Genomic DNA, 27310 nt, shown 5'->3' with positions numbered 1-27310 from the left:
ACTTCTCTGATCATTTCCCCACTGGTTCCCCCCTTTTGTTTTTTCTTCATTGTTTTTAATTTCTTCTTATATTGCCTTCTATTTTACCAGTCGTTTGATGTATACGGAGATTGTTGAGCCGTTTGTTTCTGACACATTGAAAAACCTCTGGGAAGACGTCATTTTTTCTTTCTTCCTTAAAAATGTTTCTATTATGTTTTATATATGTATATTGTTTAACAAAATATTATAAAGCAAACACCTCATATATCATATTTGTTCTTCACTCAATTCAATCACTGGAGACCAAAATTGTGCACAGTATTGTGCGTGTGGCCACACTGGTGCCTTGTATAGAGCACACCCATGTCCTCAGCCGGCCTCTTATAATGCCCCCAGTATTTTATGTGGCTTGGCAGCAGCCGCCTGGCGCTGGTCACTATAGTTCATTTTGCCGCCCACCTATACACCCAAGACTTTTCCAGACAGTTTTACAGTTTAGTTCCTAATTGTACATGTTATTTCCGCAGCCCATGTGCACAACCTCCCACTTATCTACATTACACTGTAGTCGCCATTTCTCAGCCTCCAGCTTATATAAATGGCCGGCTCTGTCTGTCATACGCACCATACAATAATACAAGCTCTTCCCACCATCCGCTGCACATTAGTCTGGTGTGGGGGAGTAGAGGCTGCCCGTGATAATGGTCGGACACTAACCTTACAGCCACCTCAGCACCACACTGCCAGTAACAAGCATGGCCGCCCAGGTGCAGTCACGTGACTGATACGGCTCTTACTCACGTTTGCTCCCGGCATGCTCTCTTCCTCTGTGGCGGCTTCCTGACCCGGAAGTGACTGTACGGAGCGTCGCTGGGCTCATTCAGACAGCTCAGCGTTAGCCCCAGCAGTGGCAGCAGCAGGCACAAGTCTCTGTCCTCCGCACACGTCCGCCCCGGCACCATGAACACCGCTCTGTCCAGGGCGAATTCCCTCTTCGCCTTCTCCCTGAGTGTTATGGCCGCTCTCACGTTCGGCTGTTTCATTACTACAGCATTCAAAGACCGAGTGGTGCCGGTGAACATTCACGTCTCCCGGGTGACGCTGTGAGTACTGCTCCGGGGCTCCTGGCAGCTGGTGGGCAGGCGGCTGTACTGCCATATGCTTAGGAGATGTGATGGGACATGGTGCAGCCTGTGTCTCCTCTGTGCCCACTGATTCCTCATAGCAAGTGCCATCAGTGACGACTGCTGGGCAGTGGGTGCCCCAATATATGGGTATTAGTGGGCATCCTAGCCACACACCTGAGCCTCATCTGTGGGGGCCGCAGCTGCTGCAGAACATGATTCGCTCTGGTGCTGGCTATGACTTGACTTGGATGTTTAGTTTCTGTTGCTGTTTGACTTTCTTTGCTGGACTAGATGAGGCATGTCGCCGGATAGAGGCCATGCTGACAGCATTGGCACATAGGTATTATTCCAGTTAATGGATTCATCCTTGTGTCAGGAGCCACAGGGGATCGTTCCCTATGTGCACATCCATCTATGGCCACAGTCCCTTACTGACCATCTGCAGCGGAGAGCAAAGAGTGACATCCTCCCCTCTAGACTTAAAGGTGGCTCCGGGAGAAATATTGATGGTGCTTCTGCTTTATCCAACCCAACTGGTTGTATTGTACAGGCCAATGGTCTGGTATTAATCTCAGGAACTATCCTCTATATATTTGTGCCCCTGTGAGTGAGGAAACAACATGAGACGTGACGCTGGTTGGAGCTACGAAGCTTTTCATTGTGCTGATCGTTGGGATTCTATTGGTTGCTTGTATTCTAGTCATGGGCCACCGATGTGTCCATCACAGATAAACCAGTTGTGAAACATTGAGGCAGATTTAAAGAGGACCTGTCTCCAGGTCACAAGTGTCCGTTTTATGCACTTATTTTATTCCCACTGCTCCCTCAAGGTCTTTTTTTTTTAATCTGCCATACAGTTCCAGAGATATGGACCTTTTTATTTAGTGCCTCATAAAAAAATCCAGATAAAATCCTAAGTGTCCCCCGTTGTAATCCATGCGACTGCTCAGCCAGGGAGAATGAGCCGCTGCGAGCGGCCCCCGAGCCGAGCTCAGTGAGTGACAGGACACCGCTCAGTGCAGGAGTCATTCTCCCCAACTCCTTGGTGTGAGCGGTCGCATGGATTACAATGGGGGACACTTAGGACAGGTGAGTATATAGATTTTTTTTATTTTATTCTTATTTTTACAGGTGGATACTGCGGGAGCAGACACTACTACCCTCATCCTTGTCCCTGCTGGTGCTCAGCGCAGCGCCAGCAGGGTACCATGACGTGGACAGCGTTCAGCACCCGGCGCTTGGGAACAGCGCTAACTGTACACTGATTCCCAAGCGCCGGTATGTGTGCTCCTGATGCTTCACACGGCTGCCACACACAGACACTGATATCTCCGGTACCGGAAATATCTGGACTTGTGAAACCGGCCTAATAATCTGCGCAGAACAAATCCTGACCATGTACACAGAACTTGCAGAATGTCATAGGAAGGTATGCAATGCGTTTCTGAAGCGTTTACGCGCTGCAAATACGCACCAAAAGCACATCATGGGCTCACAGCCTTATACTGTTCTTTTATTTTTTTCAGGGAGCAGCTGTTCCCCACGAGAACCTCTCAGCCGCTGTTATGGCTACATGGTTTTGGAGGTGAAGCAGTTGTTCCCCACAAAATCCAAGAATTGTTTAATAAGAATTTTGAACCCCTGCACTTGGTCTCTGCAGTTATCGGCTGCGTCATTCTCCCATCACAGCCACAACACGGTCACCCAGTCTGTCCTTACTCTCTGGCTGCGTCTTCACCACTGTATTTTCAATCAGGATGTTGTCTGTGAAAAACATGAACATCCCTCAGACCAGTGTTATTCAGTGGGGCTGTTAAGGTGACAGTTTTTTTTTCACACAGGTTGAATGTCCACATGAAAAAAATCCCGGTATGCACCAGTTATCTCCTGTATTTCAGATGAGACTCTCCATTTCATGTCTGTGTGCGCGAGAACCATTCTGATCCCATACCGATCATCCAAATTGCATCTGATTTTTACTGACAAACTGCAATTCTTTAACATTGGAAACTGGTCTTGTAAATGTTAATAACTGTTGATGTATGAAAACGGATGACAATACAGGTGACAAATCGTTTGTTTCTGGATGAAAATCAGGTTTTTCATTCATGTGAGCTTAGTCTTCTGATGACTTTCATGTCAGCTTGGTCAATGAACTATTAGTAATTGTTCACACTGGCTTATCATCATCATTATTATTATTAGCACCCTTATTGAAGCTGATCAAATTATAACTGTAAATGAACCTAATGATCAGTGTCTGTAGCTTTTATTTTCTCCTATGTGTTTCTTGAAAGTTTAGACTTGTGGTCAGACCGTATTGGAGTGTGGCAGATTTTTGGCTTGATATTATGGTCCTCTCGTAGATTTTTATCTTTATAAGTTGGGGTCTCTCTATTTAGTGAATGCTCACATAATATTCACATATGATAGGGCATGTGGAGGAAGTGCAGATACTTTTAGGGATGGAGTTTTCTTATATTATAAAATGTCACTAGGATCACTATAGAGTGTGACAAGATTTTTGAAAATTGCAGTTTTTGAGAGCTGGAATAACTAGGAGACCCAGTAATGGTGCATATTTGTAATTATGACATTTGCAGCTTTCAGCTGCCATTAAATGGGGTTGCCTACTTTCCACACTGCCCTAAACTTGTGCTTTTGTCTAAATCAGTGGTCCCTAACCTTTCTGACCTTGAAAGGCGCATTCAGCTGTGAGAGGGGGCGGCTGCGGGCCGCATTCAGCTCCCGTCACCCTCACAGTAGTGACAACTAGAGCCCCCATTCAGTATTCTCGCATCAAGCACTCCCACCACATTGTCACATCCAGATTCAAGCATCTCCTCTGACAGGTAGTATCATCCTGTCTACATCTTACCATACTTAATTTTCTATAACCCCCAAGGTCAGTATATGTGCATCCATATCTGCTCTTCAGTGCAGGGCTACTCACAAAAGTCACCATCTGGAGACCTGTTCTTCATAGCTGTTTGCTAGACTAGGTGTTATTGCACAAAGCTGGCAGGCAGTCGTGAGCCACACATCACGGTCCTGCGAGCCACATGTGGCTCCCAAGCCTAAATGGGCACTCATTTCAACAAACTTTGCGTAAATCTATAATGCAAGGGAATATAAAACACTTCTACTCTGGGGAGGATGGAGGAGAAGTGAGGAGCAAAGTGAGATAACGCTTAGAGGGAAAGATGCAGATGAGGTTTCTAACAAAACTTTCAGCTTATCCCAGAGCTGGATTCACATCTACACAACTCAGGCCTGCTGTATAATTTCCTCTGTGCTAATACTTCTGTCTGCTAATCAAGGAATGAAGAGCAGGAATCGCTCTGTGTGCTGTGTATTGGAGACACCATGCAGCTCGTCTCCTACCAGAGACAACTGAAGGATGCAGGCTTCAAGCCAAATAATGGTCACAAATCGTGTTACTCCTCATGTACTCACACGGCCGCTGATTCTGAAAGGTTACTTGAATGTACAGTTACATTTTTAAAGGGAATTTCAGTAAGATAAGCCCCTCCCCCAATAAACTGCATATATGGGCAAGCAGGTCTTTGAATATTTAAAGGCGTGGATGGATTTACATTTCAATCTGTTTCTGCATTCCTAAGTAACTTGTGTTTTAATTCATATGCAAATGAGACATTAAGTGCTCTAGGTGTGTGACAGAGCACTTCCCAGCTTCTGCCTCCACAGTGTGTCCCAACCTGTGAACATTAACCCCTTAACAACTTTGGGATTTTGCGTTTTGGTTTTTTGCTCCCCTTGTTCCCAGAGCCATAGCGTTTTTATTTTTCGGTCAATATGGCTGTGTGAGGGCTTATATTTTGCGGGACAAGTTGTACTTTTGAACGCCATTACTGGTTTTACCATATCGTGTACTGGAAAATGGGAAAATATTACCAAGTGCGGTGAAATTGCAAAAAAAAAAAATGCCATTCCACAGTTTGTTTGTTTTTTTTGTTTTTTTTTCACCATGTTCACTGAATGCAAAAACTGACCTGCCATTCTTATTCTCCAGGTCATTACAAGTTCGTAGACACTAAACATGTATAGGTTCTTTTTTATTTAAGAGGTGAAAAAAAAAATCCAAAGTTTGCTTTAAAAAAAAAAACAAACAAAAAAAAAACTCCATTTTCTGAGACCCATAGCGTCTCCATTTTTCGGGATCTGGGGCCGGGTAAGGACTTATTTTTTGTGCGCCGAGCTTACATTTTTATTGATATTATTTTGGGGTAGATCCGATGTTTTGATCACCCGTTATTGCATTTTATTGTAATGTTGCGGTGACCAAAAAAAAACATAATTCTGGCGTTTAGATTTTTTTTTTCTTGTTACGCCTTTTACCGATCAGATTAATTCTTTTTTTATATTGATAGATCGGGTGATTCTGAAAGTGGCGATAGCAAATGTGTATGTGGAGTTTTTTTTTTTTTCAATTTTACTTTGAATGGGGCGAAAGGGGGGTGATTTAAACTTTTATATGTATTCTTTATTTTTTTTAAAAAAAACATTTTTTTTTTTTTTTTTTTTCATTTGCTTGCTTCTATAGTCTCCATGGGAGACTAGAAGCAGCATTTGCCTGATCGGCTCTTTTACATACAGGGGATGAGCAGATCGCCTGCATGCAGCAGAAATGCTCACTTGCTATGAGCGCCGACCACTGGGCGCCGCTCATAGCAATCAGGACATGACAGCCACAGGGGTCTGCTGCAGACCTCAGGTGTTCATGCCAACCCATCGGTGACCCGCGATCACATGACTGGGTCACCGATGGGCAGGGCTAACGACGCTCTTCCCGGAAGCGCGAGTTAAATGCCGCTGTCAGAGATTGACAGTGGCATTTAACTAGTTAACAGCCGCGGGTGGATCGCGATTCCACCCGTGGCTGTATAAATCAGCTGACATGTGCTCGGTTCAGTGCGGGCTTAGCGCCGGAGCCCATGCTGAACCGGGGGTGCTAGCCTGTGCCGTACTAATACTGCAAAGGCTAGAAAGGGGTCAAAGGGCGGGCCGAAGGCAAAGTCAATTTCTTCCCAAATTCCTATCTATTTCATGCCATTATCTAAACTATTTTCTAATATACTTGCATTGAAAATTCCCTACCATTCCCTGTCTACACTAACAGATATTTTTTTTTCTCTATTTCCTCTTTGATATTTAATTGGGATACTCAAACAAAGTGTCATCTGGGGGCTTCAGACCATCCCTGTAAGTGCTTTGCTACGCCTAGAACACTTAACACCGCATTTACATTTTAAATTAAACTCTAATTACTTGGGAATACAGCGGCAGATGTAAAAGTCTATGGGTTTACATTTTAAAGACCCTGCAGGCCCTTATATGCGATTTGCTGGGGGTTAAGTTACCAAACGATTCCCTTTAAGCATGGTAAAAGCTCATTATTTCATCCTTTATGTGTAAGGTGCCCTGCTGCCCTCCAGTCCATGATGCCAGTGATGCCACATAGATAACGTTGCTGCCCTTATCTGCACATGCATTGTTCTCCCTGGTGCTGGGCAGCTATGGATGTGGTCGTGTGTAGTGTTGAGCCACCCCCGTAGTGTTCGGGTTCGGTTCGTCGAACACCGGGATGTTCGAGGAACTGTTCGTCGAACTGTTCGTCGAACACCTTAGAACACCGTTAAAACCAATGGCAGGCAAACAAAAACACATAGAAACACATAGAAAACACCTTCAAAGGTGTCCAAAAGCTGACAAACTGCTCAGAAGATGCTTTCTTTAAAAAAGCCGGCCGGCAATTCAGCAGCGGCATACACCGGTACCCGACAATTTAGACAAAAAGGAATAGAGCCTCACACATAGATTAGATAGATAGAAACATGTCAGTCACATATATATGAAGTACAGTGACAGTGTTGCTTACTGTACTTGTCATTTAGTGTAAAGGATTTATTAAAAAATATAATGGTGTTTTCATGCACTGTCTCTTTAAAAAAGCCGGCCGGCAATTCAGCAGCGGTATCCGACAATTTATAACAGACAGAATAGAGCTTCACACATAGATTAGATAGATAGAAACATGTCAGTCACATATATATGAAGTACAGTGACAATGTTGCTTACTGTACTTGTCATTTAGTGTAAAGGATTTATTAAAAAAAATAATAGTGTTTTCATGCACCGTCTCTTTAAAAAAGCCGGCCGGCAATTCAGCATCTGTACCCGACAATTTATAACAGACAGAATAGAGCTTCACACATAGATTAGATAGATAGAAACATGTCAGTCACATATATATGAAGTACAGTGATAGTGTTGGTTACTGTACTTGTCATTTAGTATTAAAATAAAGGATTTATTATTAAAAAAAAATTGGCGTGGGGTTCCCCTTAATTTTAGTCTCTAGCGGAGGTTAAGCAGACAGCTGGGGCAGATGTTTGAAGCCTGGGAAGGGGGTAATACCCACGGAGCTTCCCAGGCTACTAATATGAGCCCCCAGCTGAATACATAGCCTTTACTAGCTATTAAAATGGGGGACCCCCCCAAAAAAATGACGTGGGGTCCCCCCTAATTTAATAGCTAGCAAAGGCTAGGCAGACAGCTGGGGGCTGATATTAATAGCCCAGGAAGGGTGCCATGAATATTGGCCCCCTCCCAGGCTAGAAACACCAGCCGTCAGCCGCCCCAGAAATGGCGCATTCATAGGATGCGCCAATTCTGGCACTTAGCCTCGCTCTTCCACGCTGCCCTGTAGCGGTGGCAGGGGGTAATAGGGCTGGGGTTGATGTCAGCTTATAATGCCAGCTGACATCAAGCCCAGGTTAGTAATGGAGAGGCGTCTATAAGACACCCCCATTACTAACCCCATAGTCAAAGTTAAAAGAAAACACAAACACCCAGAATAAAGTCCTTTAATTGAAATAAAGACACAATCCTTTATTGTTCTAAATTAAACCATACTTACCATCACGCCCATTCCAGCTGAAGCCAACGATCTCCTGCAATAAAAGAAAAATAATAAACCAACCTCATCCTTACCTTTCCATGGTTCCCACGACAGCTTCAGCTCTGCTACATCGAGATGACAGGCTGGACCGCAGCAGAACGCTGCCATCCAGCCTGTCATGCCGCAGACACTGAGAAGAGCAGGCATGCTTGCGCTCCTCAGTGTCTCGCTGTGACGGCATCCAGATGAGCCGAGTTCATGTCCAATGAACTCAGCTCACCTCATGCACCTCACTGACAGCGTGGGAAAATTCTCCTGCATTCAGCGCTTCAGCGTGAGAATTCTCCCACGCTGTAAGTGACGTGCATGAGGTGAGCCGAGTTCATTGGACATGACCTCGGCTCATCTTTATGCCGTCACAGAGAGACAATGTGGAGCGCAAGCAAGCCTGCTCTTCTCAGTGTCTGCGGGATGACAGGCTGGATGGCGGCGTTCTGCTGCGGTCCAGCCTGTCATCTCGATGTAGCAGAGCTGAAGCTGTCGTGGGAACCATGGAAAGGTAAGGATGATCTTGCTTTATTATTTTATTTTTATTACAGGAGATCGTTGGCTTCAGCTGGAATGGGCGTGATGGTAAGTATGGTTTAATTTAGAACAATAAAGAATTGTGTCTTTATTTCAATTAAAGGACTTTATTCTGGGTGTTTGTGTTTTTTTTAACTTTGACTATGGGGTTAGTAATGGGGGTGTCTTATAGACGCCTCTCCATTACTAACCTGGGCTTGATGTCAGCTGGCATTATAAGCTGACATCAACCCCAGCCCTATTGCCCCCTGCCACCGCACCAGGGCAGCGTGGAAGAGCGAGGCTAAGTGCCACAATTGGCGCATCCTATGAATGCGCCATTTCTGGGGCGGCTGACGGCTGGTGTTTCTAGCCTGGGAGGGGGCCAATATTCATGGCTCCCTTCCTGGGCTATTAATATCAGCCCCCAGCTGTCTGCCTAGCCTTTGCTAGCTATTAAATTAGGGGGGACCCCACGTCATTTTTTTTGGGGGGTCCCCCATTTTAATAGCTAGTAAAGGCTATGTATTCAGCTGGGGGCTGATATTAGTAGCCTGGGAAGCTCCGTGGGTATTACCCCCTTCCCAGGCTTCAAACATCTGCCCCAGCTGTCTGCTTAACCTCCGCTAGAGCCTAAAATTAAGGGGAACCCCACGCCAATTTTTTTAATAATAAATCCTTTATTTTAATACTAAATGACAAGTACAGTAACCAACACTATCACTGTACTTCATATATATGTGACTGACATGTTTCTATCTATCTAATCTATGTGTGAAGCTCTATTCTGTCTGTTATAAATTGTCGGGTACAGATGCTGAATTGCCGGCCGGCTTTCTTAAAGAGACGGTGCATGAAAACACTATTATTTTTTTTAATAAATCCTTTACACTAAATGACAAGTACAGTAATCAACACTGTCACTGTACTTCATATATATGTGACTGACATGTTTCTATCTATCTAATCTATGTGTGATTCTCTATTCCTTCTATTCTAAATTGTTGGGTACAGATGCTGAATTGCCGGCCGGCTTTTTTAAAGAGACGGTGCATGAAAACACTATTATTTTTTTTGATAAATCCTTTACGCTAAATGACAAGTACAGTAAGCAGCACTTTCACTGTACTTCGTATATATGTGGCTGACATGTTTATATCTATCTAATCTATGTGTGAAGCTCTATTCTTTCGGTTCTAAATTGTCGGGTACCGGTGTATGCCGCTGCTGAATTGCCGGCTTTTCATGTTTCACTGTTGGCACTGTTCCCATCGATTTGGGCAATCACTGTAATGCCACAACCACCATGGCTGTGGCATTACAGTGAGTGGCAGACAATCCCTGCATGATTGGTGCTCTAAATAGCGCCAGACATGCAGGACACGCTTTTGGTGCACGAACAGTTATCGAACATAACCTCGAACAGCCGAATTTTTTGCAAATCGTTCGGGTTCGTCGAACAACTCGAACACCGCCCAAAACAGCTCGAATTTGAGATTGGCGAACAGTTCTAGTCGAACACCGCTCATCTCTAGTCGTGTGGGTAAATTGTGTGACTACAGACATTGGCTGTGCACTGTCGATTCTTACTATTGGACCCGCATTGAGTGGAGATCTGACTTGGCACCTGGAGTGGTATTTATGGGTCATGCAGGATTTTATTCACCCATAATATTCAGACTTTAATGAATTAGACTTGTTTAATGTTCTTGGCACAAAAAAATCATGAAATAAATAAGAACGTCGGCCTTGATATCTCTCTTGTCCGCGATCTGTAATGTTTTATTCTGTTGTCTTGCAGGGAGAATGTTGAAGACTTCACTGGCCCCAGAGAAAAGAGCGACCTGGGATTTCTCATATTTGATATAAATGCAGATATCCTTTCTTTCTGTAGGGATCTGAGTGATTTTATAGGTTTCTTTCATTCTATTCCTGACTGTTAAGTAACTTAATCCCACAGATAACAAGTTCTCCAGCTCCTAATCCCAAGGTTATGTTTACTCCTGATATCATTGCCAAAAATGAGCTCTGCAGAACAAATGATCTCTGAACATGTGGTTTAGTTAAAGTGACAGTGAAGTTCTTACCGCCAGGTATGAACACTGCTAATATGTCCACACAACCAAATAGTGCTGCATGCTGCGGATATTTGTTCCGTAGATTCCAGAAACCATAATGGAAACTTGACATTGTGGTCTGTAGTGGCATCAATGGTTACTCTCTCGTGGTGGCTCCAGAACTGCTCTTCATTTTATTCTGCCCGTATGATGGAACAGAACAAAGGTAATAGCAAAAGCAAGTGTTAAAAGGACTTTCCAAACACTCATTTGTTCTCACGCTTGGCTACATGCCAATCCTGGCTCTGTTTTATTAGGACACAGAATAGATGAAGCCGTCTTCCCTCAGCTTTACCATCCCCCATGCTTTAAATTGCTATCCTGCTCCTTCAGACAAAGTTAGTGCACAGAGAAGCTGAGTTATGGCTTTTAATGTGAGTCTGTCAGCCCCAAGTACCCCTTTTTTTTTAAATGAACAACAGTCATGTAGGCAAATTAACACCTATAAAAATCACACCTTTATTTTACTAATGGCTGCCTTCATATTCATTGCCAAATATGCTATCTAGGGTAATTGGTGCACCCTTGGTGTAGCCCAGCAACCCAGTTCTCCACGCTACCCACTGGTTTCTGCATGGGGCCACCTCTTTCTCCATTGACTGCCTGTGCTGGTTTGCGACAAGTGCTGTGTAAAGTGAAGCCTGAGTTGTGCACTCACTGCAGAAGTGGGAAGCGGGCGCACACAGCCCTTTTATTGTTGTGGCCACTCCCGTATACTTCTAGGTGTGGTTATAGCAGAGAGGAGAAAAAGGGATGTGTGTACACAGTGCGCCATAAACAAGGATTGTCTGCAGACACTGCTCGCTCTGAGCAAACCAGCGTCATCAATCGAGACAGATGGAGGCAGCCATATGTGAAAATCGCTAGCTGGAACAGTGCATTGCACAGCAGAGACTGAATACGAGTAAAGATATTATTTTTATAGGGCTCTTTGTTTCGGTTAAAAAGCATTGAGTGACAGATCCCCTTTACCTATGAAAAGATGACCCAGTAGCTGGCATACATACACTGCGGCAGAGGAGCTTCTTTACATGTGTTATTTGTGAGTGAGAAGCACATAGTCTGCTGGATTTCACTCTCAGCAGAGATCAGCCTTGTAAACTAACACGTGCAAGTAATTATTCATTATGGGATTGATAAGGGCTCTGATGGATAAACTGCAGCTGTCAGCACATTGTGCCATTTTTTAGATCAAGACTAAACATATAAGCGCCTATATATTGTACCACCTCAGAATATACATTTTAGAACATTAAGTCAGTCTGGCACACACTTGTCATCATGTTATGTTAGGACGTGTGAGAACGCTAATTTTTATCTAAATCAGTGGCCTTTGCCCTGAGAACCACATGAATGTTCTCAGCAGTTGTCACTTGGAGGAGCCATTCTGCAGATGAGAACTTGCATTAGTGTCCATATTGTGTCTGTGTATAAAGGCGCCTTACGCACTGGAGCAAAGTCGGCCAAACCCGATCAACTGACTCCTATGTGTATAGGGGCCCACTAACTTCTAACGTGATTTTGTTGTGAAGGAAGATGAGGCATGTTGACTTCCATAAAGGGAGATAGTCACCAAAGATGTTGACATACCTCCCACTCCCCATCAAAACACATGCATGCTCGGCTGCATTTGCATAGGGAGGTCAAGATAAATGAGCTGAACTGCTGTTGAAGGTGTACAGGGCACCCTTAGGTTACAGTTTGCTATATTTTGATGTCACAAAGCATTGATGTTGTTCATTGAAGCGAGTGACTGTCATTGTATTACTTTCTTACAATGCATTGATCAAAGTTCTCCTTAATGACCGTACATTTGCAACCGATATTCGACTGGAACGTGAAGCAGTTATTTATCTACCTATCAGCGGAGTATGCCACTAAGAGTAATGTGAGTATCATGTCACTGTCTGGAATACCGGACCTTTGTCTTTATAGAAATCCGACCATACACAGCATTTATTGCAGAGAGCAACATCATTATGGCCAATCTTCCTAAAAATAACCCCTTGTAACTGAGAGGCTTATTACACATCAAAAGAGGGCTGCTTTGTGATCCTACTCTGGTTACAGAAATCCTTTTCACATTGAAATGCAATTTGTAGTACTAAATGGATTTAAAGTGGCACATATCACTGTTAATGGGTTACTTTCTTCTATCTTTAGGAGTGTACTGCATCCCTGCCTCTTGACTTTCTGCTTGCTGGGGGGAATCCTGCTGATTGATTTAGACCTTCAGCACTAGTCTGAACTGCTGTCTCCAATGCTACATGCAGAGCGCACTTTGCCTCTGCAGCATTGGAAAAGCACAGGGACCCTACAGCTGGCTGTATCTAGTGATCCGGTCAGTTTCAGAGCAGTTCTTACAAGCTCTGTAGAAATGAGCTTGTTGGCACTGCTCTCCTTGCTTAGGAGATTGGCCACTGCTGATAGACTGCAGTGGTGGTTGGTAACTTAGGCAATGAGCAGTACACAATAAAATTGAAAATTACTCAGTTCTTGAGAACGGAGAGTATTTTTTAATAAGTTAATTGTAAAGTTGCTTCATTTTTCAAGCACTGTTCAAATGTACACATTTTAGGAGATGGGGGAGACTCCATTCCACTGCATGCTTCCCAGTAGATATCATCTCCTATTCATTTGAATTGGAGCTGTTCTGCAGTACTCAGGAGTGGCCACTACAAAGTGTACACTCTACATCCAGCCACTGCCAGAGCTGGATCAGCTGATCAGTGTGGGTGCCAGGTATTGGACTCCCACTGATCTGATCAAGGAAACATTATGGCGTTTAGGTTTACTTATATTTTATAATTTATGTTTAAAGGTGTTTTCCACCACTATAATACTGATGACATAGCATAATATAGGTGATATTATGTTATGTCATCAGTATTATAGTGGTGGAAAACACCTTTAAACATAAATTATAAAATATAAGTAAACCTAAACGCCATAATATTTCCTTGTATATAAAAATGAGCAACTCTGCGATATACGTCACTCCTCGGCTGATACCAGAGACCTCTGGGCTTTCTGCTGTTACAGCATGATGAAAGTAATGAGATGACATGCGACTGCAGCAGTGAAGTCGCTGACGGTCACTTTTTCGTGCTCCCATTTTGATGTCCTAAACAACATCGGTAACAAACTTTTAGTTTTGCTATCATACAAAAATGCAACAACTTGAGCGCCCCCCCCCCCCCATTTTTTGGATTAATAAGAGTAATGCAACATACTCCAAGGTGGACTAAACTACAGGGCTGTGGAGTCGGTATAAAATGGACCGACTCCTAAAATATATAAGATGTATAATAAATTGGTTGCAGTAGTACACTGCAGAATGTGCTGTAAATGTTTTCATAAGAATTTGGAAAAGTTATGAAATGTCTTTTTATAAATGTCTGTTCTGTTCCTGATCTAAGGATCTCGGCTTTTAGTTGAGATGAATGTGTGTTGTACTTTATGTACACGCTCAGTAGTGAGGGAGGGCTGTGGAGTCGGAGTCGGTGGTTTGGCTTACCGACTCCACAGCCCTACTAAACTACAAATGAGCTGTGACACAGAAAAAAATACGGATCTGACTGCTGCAATGCAGAGGGGTGATGGCGAACAGTGCATTGTCCTTAAGGGTTAATAATGGATTTAGGCAGCACACATGTGGCTACATATATAGGTGTAGAATATTTTCATGTCTTTTGTATGGAGATCGTAACTCTCCCGGGTAAACCGGTGTATGTCAGGCTGGAATGTGGTAAAATCTTTGACATCTTACCCCTGAAACTATTTTTGATTTAATTTTTAGGCTTTAAACCAGGTTGTGCTATGGGACAAGATCATCCTCCGAGGAGACAACCCAAAGCTGTCTTTAAAGGAGATGAAATCAAAGTATTTCTTCTTTGACGATGGAAACGGCCTGAAGTAAGCATCTGGAAGAAATATATTGTTTTTATTAAAAAGTGCTCTCCTCAAGAAGCGAGTGCAAGAGATAAAATTTATAAGGTGAAGCCTGACACAGAAAGCTGATGTCTGTTTACTCCTTGGCGCCAGAGCGGTTTGTGATTGATTTGTGGTGACAGCCGGGAGGGTTCTGCAGAAGATCAAGATGTCAGACGTACTTCAAAGCCGGGGCTCTGATTGTCATTGCCGGATAGCACTTGTAGGGCAGTTTACTAGAATCACTAGCTCCATGTTCCTTGTTGAAATCTGAACCTCAGAATCGGGCTAAAGACATTAAAATGTCCTTCATTTTGTCCCCATTTTTCAGAAACAGAAGTAGAGTCCCTTATTTTCAATCATGAGTTGATTTGAAGATTATGTTCTTTGCTCTGCAGGGATCGGAATATTAGAATTGTAAAGGGGTTATTTTGTCTTCTTAAAATGGGTAAAATCAAACAACTTTGCAGCTTACTTTTTATTAAAACTCCTCTTCGTTCTTCAGTATGGAAGGATTTTAATTTTTTTTAGTGTTTGTTGCTTAGGTTATCTACCACCTCTGCCATCTATCAATGATGACCAGTCTCCGAGGCAAGGAGCGCTGCTCTGAAGCGGCTTGGTCACTAGATCTTGCTAGTTTCAGTGTCCCTGTGCTCTTCTCATCCTGCAAAGGCAAAGCGGCCTCTGATCGCAGCATTGGAGAGCGCACAATTTGGGCCAGTAGCACAACCATGCTGCTGTTCCGAGCTGTCCATCAATCAGGATCCTGAAGACAGAACATGAGACAAACCCTCTAAGCTGGCCCCAGAGGTGTTTCTGTGCTTTCATTGGGGAGTGTGGAGAAAGCTGCTGCCAGAGCTGCTGGTCTCCTTGAGAATAAAAGTAGCATACTTTTTAAAGATATGGACACCTTTTGGGGCATTTAAAAGGGTCAGGCATTTAAAGGTGTTTTTTTTTTTTTTTTTTTTTTTGGGCTTTGGAAAATCCCTCTCCCTCAACTGCAGTTTGTTTTAAAACAACAAATTGTGCTTTTCTCACACTCCCTAAATTTAGTTTTTACTGCTGCCTCTGGTGTCTGTTATCTGCACCACTGATGTCATGTTGATAGCCCTATAGCCAATAACTGAGTTCAGAGGCTCTGAGCAGCTTGTGCCATCATCTTTAGCAGAAATTCTGAGCCCATTGATTGGCTGCAGCGCTATGGATGTGACATCAGTGGTGCAGACAATAATAATAATAATTTTTATTTATATAGCGCCAACATATTCCGCAGCACTTTACAATAAGCGGGAACATGTACAAACAATAAATTCAATACAAGGTGAGACAGTTTAAACAGTTACATTAGGAGTGAGGTCCCTGCTCACAAGCTTACATTCTACAAGGAAATGGGGGGACACAATAGGTGGAAAGTGCTTGTTATTTCAGGTCTGGCAATTATAATAAGTCGGGATTATCATATAAAGCTGTATGATCCGGTCATCAGCCTGTATGTTGAAGTGCAATACTCGAGTACCGAGTGCAGTTATCGTGTGCATGGAGGGTGTAGAGACAGATGAACAGTAGGGAGCAGATTCTGAAGAGTATTTAGGAGGGAACAGGGGAAAGTTAATTTACTGAGTAGTTAAGGTGATAGGCTTGTTTAAAGAGATGGGTTTTTAAAGCGCGCTTGAAGACATCGGGGCTAGGCATCAATCTGATCGTCTGGGGTAGAGCATTCCAGACAACTGGCGCAGCACGAGAGAAGTCTTGGAGACAGTGGTGCGAGGTTCGGATTATGGGGGATGTTAGTCTTAGGTCATTTGTGGAACGGAGGGCACGTGTAGGACGATAGACTGAGATGAGAGAGGAGATCTAAGGTGGTGCAGAACTGTGGAGAACTCTGTGGGTGAGAGCAATGAGTTTATATTGGACCCTGTAGCGAATGGGTAACCAGTGTAATGACTGGCCCAAGGTGGAGGCATCGGTGAAGCGGCTGGACTGAAATACGACCCTGGCTGCCGCATTCAGGACAGATTGGAGAGGGGAAATTTTGGTAAGAGGGAGACCGATCAGAAGAGAGTTGCAGTAGTCCAGACAAGAGTGAATAAGAGCGACAGTAAGAGTTTTAGCAGTTTCAAAATTGAGAAAAGATCGGATTCTGGAGATGTTTTTAAGATGCAGGTGACAAGAGCGAGTGAGTGATCGGATATAGGGAGTAAAGGAAAGGTTAGTGTCTAATATGACCCCAAGGCAGCGGGCGTGCTGCTTGGGAGTTATGGTTGAACCCTCCAAGGTAATTTCGATGTTAGGTAGAGTTAGGTTAGTAGAAGGGGGAAACACAAGAAGTTCAGTTTTGGAGAGATTCAGTTTAAGATAGAGGGAGGACATGATGTTAGACACAGCAGACAAACCATCCTTGGTATTTTGTATTAGGGTAGAGGTGATGTCAGGGGAAGAAGTGTATAATTGGGTGTCGTCAGCATAGAGATGATACTGGAACCCAAATCTGCTGATTGTTTGCCCAATAGGGGCAGTGTATAGAGAGAGGAGGGGGCCTAGGACTGAGCCCTGCGGAACCCCGATAGTAAGGGGATGAGGAGGGGAAGAGGAGCCGGCAAAAGATACAGTGAAAGAGCGGTCAGAGAGGTAGGAGGAGAACCAGGAGAGAACGGTGTCCTTGAGGCCTATAGAGCGGAGCATAGTGAGGAGGAGCTGGTGATCTACAGTGTCAAATGCTGCAGAGAGATCCAGGAGAATCAGCAGGGAGCAGTGACCTTTGGATTTGGCTGTTAGTAGATCATTAGAGACTTTAGCGAGGGCAGTTTCATTGGAGTGTAAGGAGCGGAAACCAGATTGTAGAGGGTCGAGGAGAGAGTTATCTGAGAGATAGCGGATTAGACGGGAGTGGACCAAGCGTTCCAGGAGTTTGGAGATGAAAGGAAGATTAGAGACAGGTCTGTAGTTAGCAGTGCAGTTCTGGTTCAGGGATGGCTTTTTAAGTAAAGGGGTTATGATGGCATGTTTAAATGAGGAGGGAAAGATACCTGAAGAAAGGGAGGTTAAATATTTTAGTCAGGTGAGTGGTGACCACCGGTGAGAGGGACTGCAGGAGATGTGAAGGAAAGGGGTCACTGTTGCAGGTTGTAGGACGAGAAGAAGCGAGGAGCTGGGTAACTTCTTCTGTAGCAGGCTCAAAGATGGCAAGTGAGCTTGAAGTGTGGCAGGGAAGGGGATCCAGGCACTGAGGAGATTGGGCTGAGATGTCCTGATGGATGTGGTTGATTTTTTCAAAGAAATAAGTGGCCAGAACCTCCCCGCTGAGGTTGGTGGTGGAGGCATGTGCTTTAGGTTTCAGGAGGGAGTTTAAGGTTTCGAAAAGTCGTTTTGGATTGTTGGACATTGAAGTGATGAGGGTGGTGAAGTAGGATTGTTTGGCCAGATGAAGAGCAGAGTTATAGGTTTTGAGCATGAATTTATAGTGGATGAAGTCCTCTGCTAAAAGAGATTTTCTCCACTGACGCTCAGCACACCTTGAGCAACGTTGAAGAAAACGTGTTTGCATCGTGTGCCAGGGCTGCCGTTAACACACAGTGAAGTCTCTGTGCTGGACCTAGGATTTTTTAAGAAACAAATTGCATTTGGTGCATAGGAAATTTCCAAAACCAGAAAACCCCTTTAAAGACTAAAGATGCCTTTTGGACACTTTTTTTTTTTTAATAATTTTTGCGATTGGGTTTGCCTCCTGTAGCTTCTGTGTTTCACTGTCTATTGCTGGATGCAGAATAAGTTAACTGAGAATCAGTCAAGAGAGCTCAGTGGAGAGTTTAGCACTCCTTCTTATGTGCTCTTCTCAGCTGCTTTATGTCACCATGAAAGTTTGAACTTTGTGGTCAGAAATCTGGAGGCATGATTAGCATTATAAATTCTTACTGATTTTCAGATTATCTATTATAGCGCCATTAATTCCATGGCGCTTTACATGTTTAAAAGGGGTATACATAGCAAACAACAAGTACAATAATTTGAACAAAAACAAGTCACCGACTGGCACAGGAGGCGAGAGGACCCTGCCCGCGAGGGCTCATAATCTACAAGGGATGGGTGAGGATACAGTAGGTGAGGGTACGGCTGGTAGTGCAGCGGTATGGTGGAACGAGGGTTACTGCAGGTTGTACGCTTGTCGGAAGAGGTGGGTCTTCAGGTTCCTTTTGAAGATTTCCAGAGTAGGCGAGAGTCTGTGTTGGGGTAGAGAGTTCCAGAGTAGGGGGATGCACGGGAGAAATCTTGTATGCGATTGTGGGAAGAGGAGATAAGAGGGGAGTAGAGAAGGAGATCTTGTGAGGATCGGAGGTTGCGTGCAGGTAAGTACCAGGAGACTAGGCCACAGATGTATGGAGGAGACAGGTTGTGGATGGCTTTGTATACCAAGGTTAGGGTCTTGAACTGGAGTCTCTGAGCAATGGGGAGCCAGTGCAGGGATTGACAGAGGGGAGAGGCTGGGGAATAGCAGGGGGACAGGTGGGTTAGTCATGCAGCAGAGTTTAAGATAGATTGCAGGGGTGCGAGAGTGTTAGAAGGGAGGCCACAGAGCAGGAGGTTGCAGTAGTCCAGGCGAGAGATGATGAGGGCGTGCACTAGTGTTTTTGCAGATTCATGGTTGAGGTATGTGCGAATCCGGAAAATATTTTTGAGTTGGAGTCGGCAGGAAATGGCAAGAGCTTGGATATGAGGTTTCAAGGAGAGATCAGAGTCAAGGGTTACCCAGAGGCAGCGAGCTTGGGAGACTGGGGAGAGTTGACAGTCATTGACTTTGATGGATAGGTCAGATGGGGGGGGGGGTGAGTGAGATGGTGGAAAGATGATGAATTCAGTTTTATCCATATCAAGTTTTAGGAATTTAGCAGACAAGAAAGATGACATTGTGGGATTCTGGTTAGTAAGGAAGTGATATCCGGTCCAGAGAGGTAGATCTTTGTGTCATCAGCATAGAGGTGATACTGAAAGCCGTGAGACTCTGAGCTGTCCCAGGCCGAAGGTGTAGATGGAGAAGTGCAAAGGCCCTAGAACTGAGCCTTGGGGGACACAGACAAGTAGGACATTCAGTGTCTCCAACTCGCACACCACCTCCTCATGTCGCACCCTATCTGTTAGGTATGAGGAGATCCAAGATAGGGCCGAATTTATAGTAAGAGGCAATGGTCTACTGTGTTGAAGGTGGATGACGGGTCCAGAAGGAGAAGGACAGAGTAGTGTCACTTGGATTTGGTGGTTAGGTGGTCGATGACTTCAGTCAGGGCAGTTTCAGTGGAATGGTGCGGTCGGAAGCATGATTGTAAGTGGTCAAAGAGGGAGCAGGAGGAGAAGTTCAAGATGTACTTGTTCCAGTAGTTTTGAGGCATAGGGGAGAAGTGATATAGGGCGATAGCTAGATAGAGATGATGGGTCAAGGGATGGCTTTTTGAGGATTGGTGTGATCGAAGCATGTTTGAAGCATGAGGGGAAGACACCAGTTGTTAGTGACAGTTGAAAAATTGGGTTAGAGTTGGGATGAGGTGAGATGGGATTGAGTCAAGTTCACAGGTGGTGAGATGTGACTTGGAGAGTAAAGAGGAAAGTTGATCTTCCGTGATGGCGGAGAAGCTGGTTTTGGAGGAGGAGTATTGAGTAGTTGTGAGGAGGGGCTGTGGGGACTAATGGCAAAAGCTTTGCCTTATGTTTTCAATCTTCTGCTTGAAGAGTGAGGCAAAGTCTTCAGCTGAGTTGAGTGGAGAGGGAGGTGGAGCTGGGGGACGGAGGAGAGAATTAAAAGTATGAATAGCTATTTAGGGTTGTGAGACAAGGAGGATATGAGAGATGAGAAGTTTGTTTTGCTGCAGTCATTGTGTCGACCTGAAAGTAGTGAGGGACTGTTTGAATGCGATGAAGTGCTCGTTGAAATGGGACCTTTTCCATCTCCGTTCAGCAACCCTGGAAAGCCCGTCTCAGTTCTTTAGTCAGGCTGGTGTGCCAGGGTTGCCTGTTGATTGTGCGATGCTTTGGTATGTGTGAGGGGGGCGACTGATTCAAGAGCTGCAGTTGTTGTGGTGTTATATAAGGCTGCAGCAGCAGCATCTGCATCGTGTAAGGAATTTATGTCTAAGAGGTAGAGGGGATTCAGAGAGTGAGTGTTTGAGTTTTCTGCGAGGGTGTGCAAGTTTCTGGATGGGGGATTGTGGACCTGGAGAGTTTAGAGGAGAGAATGTGAGTTGTGGTCAGAAAGAGGGAGAGGGGAGTTAGAAAGGTTGGATAGGGATCAGAGGCAGGTGAAGATGAGGTCCAGTGTGTGGCCATCTTTGTGAGTGGGGGCTGAATACCAATAGGCAAGGCCAAAGGAGGAAGTGAGGGATAGAAGCTTAGAGACAGATGAGTGGGACGTGTCAATTGGGATATTGAAATCGTCCATGATGAGAGTGGGGATGTCAGCGGAAAGGAAGTGAAGTAGCCAGGTGGTAAAGTGGATTAAGAAGGTGGTGGCTGGCCCTGGGGGGTGGTAAATGACAGCCAGTTGGAGGTTTGAGGGGAAGTAAATGCGCACAGAGCGCACTTCAAAGAGGGGGGAGGGTAACGGAGGGTGGCGGTGAGGTACGTATGTGAGAAGGAGCAGTTGTCTTGACAGGAGAAAGCCAACTCCTCCACCATGCTTGCCGCTGGGGCGGGAGTGTGTGGGAAAGGTGGAATCCGCCATATAAAAGTGCAGCTGGAGAGGCTGTGTCAGAGAGGGTGAGCCAGGTTTCAGTGATGGCGAGGAAGGAAAGTTTGTTAGTGATGAAAAGATCATGGATGTACAAAAGTTTGTTGCAGATGGAGCGAGCGTACCATAGAGCTCCTGTTAGTAGTACTGGGGTAGCGGGGGCTGGTTGGATGGGTATAAGGTTAGAGAGGTTGCATAAATGTGTGCTAGATCTAGAATAAAAGGTAGAAGTGACTGTGGGGATGTGGTGGAGGGGAGGGGTGGGATTTGAAGAGATATCGCTGGCAATGAGTTGGAGCAGAGAAACTGTTAGCAGGTGGGAGCTGGAGAAAGCATCTGATAAGCTATTCTTCAGCCAGCAATATGCAGACAAACAAACACCTGCAAAAGCCATAGTGTGGTGGGCCACTGGGGAGGCGCTAGATGTTGCAGAAGGGCAAGCTGGGGTGTGTAGCCTCACTGGCAGTAGATAATGATGTCACGGTAGCTGAAGTGGGTCGCAGGACCCCTCAACGCTTCTCTCATGTCCACAACAATTTCAAAAGCGGGAGGTGGCACTTGTGGATGGTATAGGACCCCCCGGGGGCACTCTTGTAGCGGGGGTGTCTGGGTGCAGGTTTTGGAGTGCTCGTGATGTTTGTGCAATCTCAAGCAACCAGACACGCAGGTGAACTTGTAAACATAACAATTTTACTGAAGGAGGTAACAGGGTACAGTCTCTCTTACAGGCAAAGTTCACAGTATATTGTGCACATGAAAGTTATGGTTTTCTCCTCATGAGACAAGCGAGATTATGTCCTCTCAGGGCGGCTGGAGCTGAGTTCTCTTCACTTTGTAGAGGAAATGCTATGCACAGTCCAGGAAATATTACACTGATGGAGGGACCTTCACAGATTAGTGTGTTTCCACAGAGAGCCAAAGTGTGGATGTAATCACAGCTTTTATCCCACCGTTCCCTCTTGCAGGGGGTAGGTTTAAGCCACGTGGATCTGGTCCTGGCTAGAGGCGATCAGGATAACCAGAGAGCAGGAGAGTCCATGTACAGCTTTCTCTCTGACTAGAAGACACTTCACTCTTTTTGTGAAGGAGATTATGTGAGGAAAAATTTCCCCTCAGCATAGACTGAAAACACTTCTCTGAGAGAGTAATGTCTCTCCTCAGTCTTCCTGAGGCAGCAGGGACCACCCACAACTGGTTTATACCAGCATTCTAGTCGGCGTGAGAGCCCTGAGCTGGCAGACTCCTCCCAGCCATTGCTATGGTCACCACTTGTTGTGAGGAGAATAATCGTTACTTCATATACACACATTGGCCAGCAGATGGCAGGAAAGTACAATTTACAATGCAATGTATTATATCCCCTAACTCCGTACACACAACAGAACAAATCTAATACAACACTACAACAGTCTCATTCAGCAGCAGTAGAACGGGTACCAGGATGCCACAATAGTGTATCATTTTTAATTAAACCCAGCTGCAAAAAATATTTAACTAAAAATACATGCTTTTAAGAGACAAAAAAGGTATTCATATTTGTCAAACTGCCTGACATCTGTCGGAAGAGAGCCAGGAGGTCCCCAGAGCGGCAGGTTGGGCTGACTTTTATTTATAGGGAATCTGTCACTCGGTATTTGCCACCTAATCTGAGAGCAGCATGACATAGGGGTAGAGACACTGATTCCAGAAATGTGTTACTTGCTGGGTTGCTTGCAGTAGATTTGATCTAATCTGCACATAAAAGTAATTTTATCACTAAAGGATTGGTAAACTTGCTGCGATGTAGTCCTCCATAGTCATGAGCCCTGTGTAGCCCCACCCCCACCACTGATTGGCAGCTTCCTGCCTATGCAGAGTGTACACAGAAATCTGCCAATCAGGGGTGTGGGTGGGGTTATACACAGGGCTCAGCATTCAGAGAACTGCTAGATCTGCAGCAGATAAATCAGTGATTTTATCATAACTTCAGAAAGTAGTCATACACCCCTTGAATCAGGGTTTCTGTCCCTACATTGTGCTGCTGGGCCATTAGGGTTGAATAATTCAGCTTGATTGGGTCAAAATGGACTTAGCACTTGATTGGATTACATTTTACACAAGCTCCTCCACACAACACAGAAAGCCTACAGTAGGTAAGAGTCACTTGTACATACCTAGACGGTGACATTTCTTAAATGCTACACCCAATAATCCAGAGAATCTGATTGTGCGGCCATTGTATTGGGCATTACACAAGGTGAAGTCTCAGGAAACGAGAGGTGAGGTGGAAGTGTTGGCACAGATCATTGCTTGGAACTTTTTTTTTTTATCTAATGAACCCAGTGACAGTTACAGATTTTATAGCAACGTTTATTTTGGGCCGTGCTTCTAAAGGTTTTCTATGTCTGTCCAGTAACCTAGAATAGATTACACGCTGGCACCAATCGGGTCTTCATTGGCCCCTAACTAACTCCTCCCTGTTGAGGCCAATTTTTGTTTTTGGCTTTCTTTTCTCCCCATCAACATAGCCATACAAGGTTTTTTGGGGTTTTTTTGCGGGCCGAGTTGAAATTTTGAATGACACCATTCATTTTACCATACAATACTGACATTTTTTGGGGGGAAACACCATTCTTTAGGTTGGTACGATATCAGTAATTCCAAACTTGTGTGTGTATGTATATGTAATGTATATAATTTTTTATTTTTTTTGTGGTAAAAAAAAAAATCTGAAAGTCCCCATTTTTGAGACTTCATATTTATTTTATAGTCTATGGAGCTATGTGAGGTCTTGTTTTTTTGCATGCCAAGCTGTAGTTTTTATTGATGCCATTCTAAATGACATACAAGATTTTGGTCTCTCTTGCATTTTTTTTTTATAGAAGTGTGGTGGATGAATAATGGCAATCCTAGCGTATCAGTCTTTTTTTTTTTCTCCCCCCATTTGGCATATGCCATTTCGGTTAATTTATTGTATATTTTAATACTCAATAAAAGTCAGTTCTATCTCCAATGGGTGTAAAGGAAGTGATTTGAATTTTAAATGTTATATTTCAAAAACTTATTATTTTTTACTGTATTTATTAGTCTTCGACTTGAACCTGTCATCCTTTAATTGCTTGTTTTATATATTGCAAAACAGCTGGGGCATCGGGGGGCTGCCTGAAAAGATTTTGATGGGGAAGGGGGCATGGTTTTAGAAAAAGGGTAACAACCATCTCTATCACCCACTCACTGATACTAATTATTATATCAGGACAGCACGGTGGCTCAGTGGTTAGCACTGCAGCCTTACAGCGATGGGGTCCTGGAATTTATATCCCACCAGGGACAACATCTGTAAAGGGTTTGTTCTCCGCATGTTTGCGTGGTGTTCTCCGGTCTCTTCCCACACTCCAGAAACATACTAATAGGGAATTTAAATTGAGCCCCAATGGGGACAGCTATGCTGATGTCTGTAAAGCGCTGTGGTATATGATAGTGCTATATAAAAATATGCTAAATAGGAAGCCTTAAAATCTTAAACTCTTCTTGTGCAAACTTATAATAATGAATCTGTTTATGGCTAATATTTCACAGTATTCAGATTATTTTCGGTAATCACTTGTGGTATTCCAGTACCCGTACATAGGATATTTTACTTTTGCTCTTTATGACTCCATTTTGCTTTTGTGCTAAATCTGTTGTATTTTTCATTTCCAGGGGTAACAGAAACATCACGCTCACTCTGTCCTGGAACGTGGTCCCAAATGCGGGCATCCTGCCTCTGGTCACAGGATCAGGCCACATTTCTATTCCATTCCCTGAAACCTACAAAACCCCAATGAGCTATTAAATTATTGCAATCTTTCCTACATTGGATTTTTTATACACCCATATGTTCCTGTACATCTTGAAAATATCCTGCCTAATTTTCCAAAAAAAAAAAAAAGCAAAGTGTTTTATTTACAAAAACAAAAAAACCTGCACTTGGCAATAAAGCATTTGTTCGGAAATGTGTTCGCCATGTAGCGAGAGCGCCCATGTAAATACTGAGGAAAAGCCGCAATTTTTATTTTTTTATTTTGAGCAGGTCTTGGTCTTCCCGGACGCAGGGAAGAGACAGTTACATCCATCTGATCGAAGCAATGCAACATGTATGTCTTGTCTTCTTTTTTTTCTTTCGTTTTGTTTAATAATGGCTGAGCCTGTTATTAACAGAATAAATGTGGTGAATGTATATTGTTTTTTATCAGGAGATTCATTTGGAAGAAAATACAATGTCAGCAGTCCAGACACTGTTTTCAAATAAAACTATCCAACATGGTGTACAAGTTATTAGCAGATGTGTTTTTATTAAAAGAATATGTGAACAATGTTTGGTAAATCCATTAATTGAATACAAAAATATCATTGTAATTTCAGTGTTTTTTTTAGGAATACAAAACACTTTATAGAAATGTTTCTATGATGTCCGAGGCTGTTCGTGGCATTCGAGGCTAAGCTCTTGTTGAAGTGGATAGAGCTAAGCTGCGGTACCAGGGAATACCTCTGCACAGTGTTGGGGAGCCGTTCTGTTTGGCTCAATTCACTGTTTACATCAGGGCTGTGGAGTCGGAGTCGGTATCAGCCGGTATAAAATGGACCAACTCCTAAAATATATAATAAATTGGGTACAGTAGTTCATTGCTGTTTGTGGGGAATATTTTTCCATAAGAATTTGGGAAAGTTATGAAATGTCCTATAAATGTCTGTCCTATTCCTGATCCAAGGGTCTAGACTTTTAGCTGAGATGAATCTGTGCTACAGTAAATTTATCACTTAAACATGAGCCATGTATGAGGGAGTCGTGGAGTTGGTGTCATGGAAATTGAGGAGTCTGAGTCGGCGGTTTGGCTTACAGACTCCACAGCCCTGGTTTACATCCAGCAGAACTGATCATGGCTCCTCAGTGGAGATGCCAGGTGTTGGTAGCGGTCCAATCTGATATTGATTTCCTATCCGAGAAATAGGTCATTGATAGCTTGATCCTGGAAAACCTCTTTAAAGGGAACCTGTCAGTAAGATCAACCCTCCTAAGCAGTCTGTATGGGTGTGAAAGTCATAGAAAGCTGAATAAAATGATACCTTGATATCGCTGTCTGGCCCATAGATCTTAACCCCTTCATGACCTTGGAATTATCCATACGTCCAGGTCGGTATGGATATGTCATATATTTAATGCTGTACCGCGATCGCTCTGATTGGCTGTTCAATTCAGCGTTTCTCAGAGATCGCACCAGTCCGAGTGCAGAGACTCCATCTGCACTTCCTCATTCCAGGTTTCAGACATGAGGAGTGCAGTCACTGAGACTTCTGTCGTGATGTGCTGGGCCTTGTAGTGGCACAGACTTTTTCAAGCCTGTGCCATCACTGCTGCTGCAGAAGAAAGAAGACATTCCTTATTTTTCCCAATCCCCCTCTCCCACCTCCGCCGAGCGCCGATCAGTGACACAAATCACTGATCCGCACAAGTGCTTGCTGTGTTCCCCAACTTTTTTTTCTGTCCCTGTCTATTTTTTCCTCCACCCACTTTGCACCACTCCGTGTGTGCGTCTTACGCCCATCGAGCCGCTGATTGGACGCACATCACTGACTAGCGTCTGCTCGCTTTTGGCAACCACTTTTTTTTTTTTTTTAATCCCCTCTTTGCACCCCATCCGTGCGTGCGTTCTACAGCCCTCACATCAGTGATCGGCCTCCAGTTGTTGTTTTTGTTTTGAGTGTGAGAAAACAGCAAAAAATAAAGAATCAAATTTGACACTACCGGCCTAATAGAAATGAGACACCTCCCCTTCTCCCATGACAGCACCACCTGAGAGAGGGTATCCGCCCACCAAGGACAGGAGCCTACTGAATAAAAAGGTGGTACCTCTCTTCCGCATCAGTTTTGGTTCCTGTCCTTGATGGGAGGCTCTCTAGGGGGTGCCTCGCCTACCTGTTCGTTGGATCCTGGGAT

At 44.1% G+C, this 27310-nt stretch overlaps 2 protein-coding genes across 4 annotated transcripts in view; one reads left to right on the top strand and one right to left on the bottom strand.

The window, feature by feature from the left end:
• The window catches only part of ASB5 (ankyrin repeat and SOCS box containing 5), a 118306-nt gene extending 117513 nt beyond the window's left edge, over positions 1-793 (bottom strand). The window contains exon 1 of one of the 3 annotated variants that reach the window (XM_073643636.1): positions 700-793. The gene's annotated coding sequence lies outside the window, so the exon portion shown is untranslated. Of the gene's footprint in view, positions 1-607 lie in introns of all 3 variants that reach the window. The other 2 variants (XM_073643658.1, XM_073643647.1) reach the window with 2 other exon arrangements.
• On the top strand, positions 793-25650 carry SPCS3 (signal peptidase complex subunit 3). Its single transcript, XM_073643682.1, has 5 exons — positions 793-1085; positions 10397-10472; positions 12526-12600; positions 14512-14627; positions 25036-25650. Exons 1-5 carry the CDS (start codon positions 943-945, stop codon positions 25166-25168), a joined length of 543 nt encoding a protein of 180 aa, XP_073499783.1. The 5' UTR covers positions 793-942; the 3' UTR covers positions 25169-25650.
• Positions 25651-27310: the final 1660 nt, after the last annotated feature.

The sequence above is a fragment of the Phyllobates terribilis genome, unplaced genomic scaffold (genome assembly GCF_046119375.1).
Source record: "Phyllobates terribilis strain yellow unplaced genomic scaffold, ASM4611937v1 Scaffold_1__5_contigs__length_1240528914, whole genome shotgun sequence".
Lineage (NCBI taxonomy): Eukaryota > Metazoa > Chordata > Amphibia > Anura > Dendrobatidae > Phyllobates > Phyllobates terribilis.
This window is presented reverse-complemented; position numbering and strand designations above follow the sequence as displayed.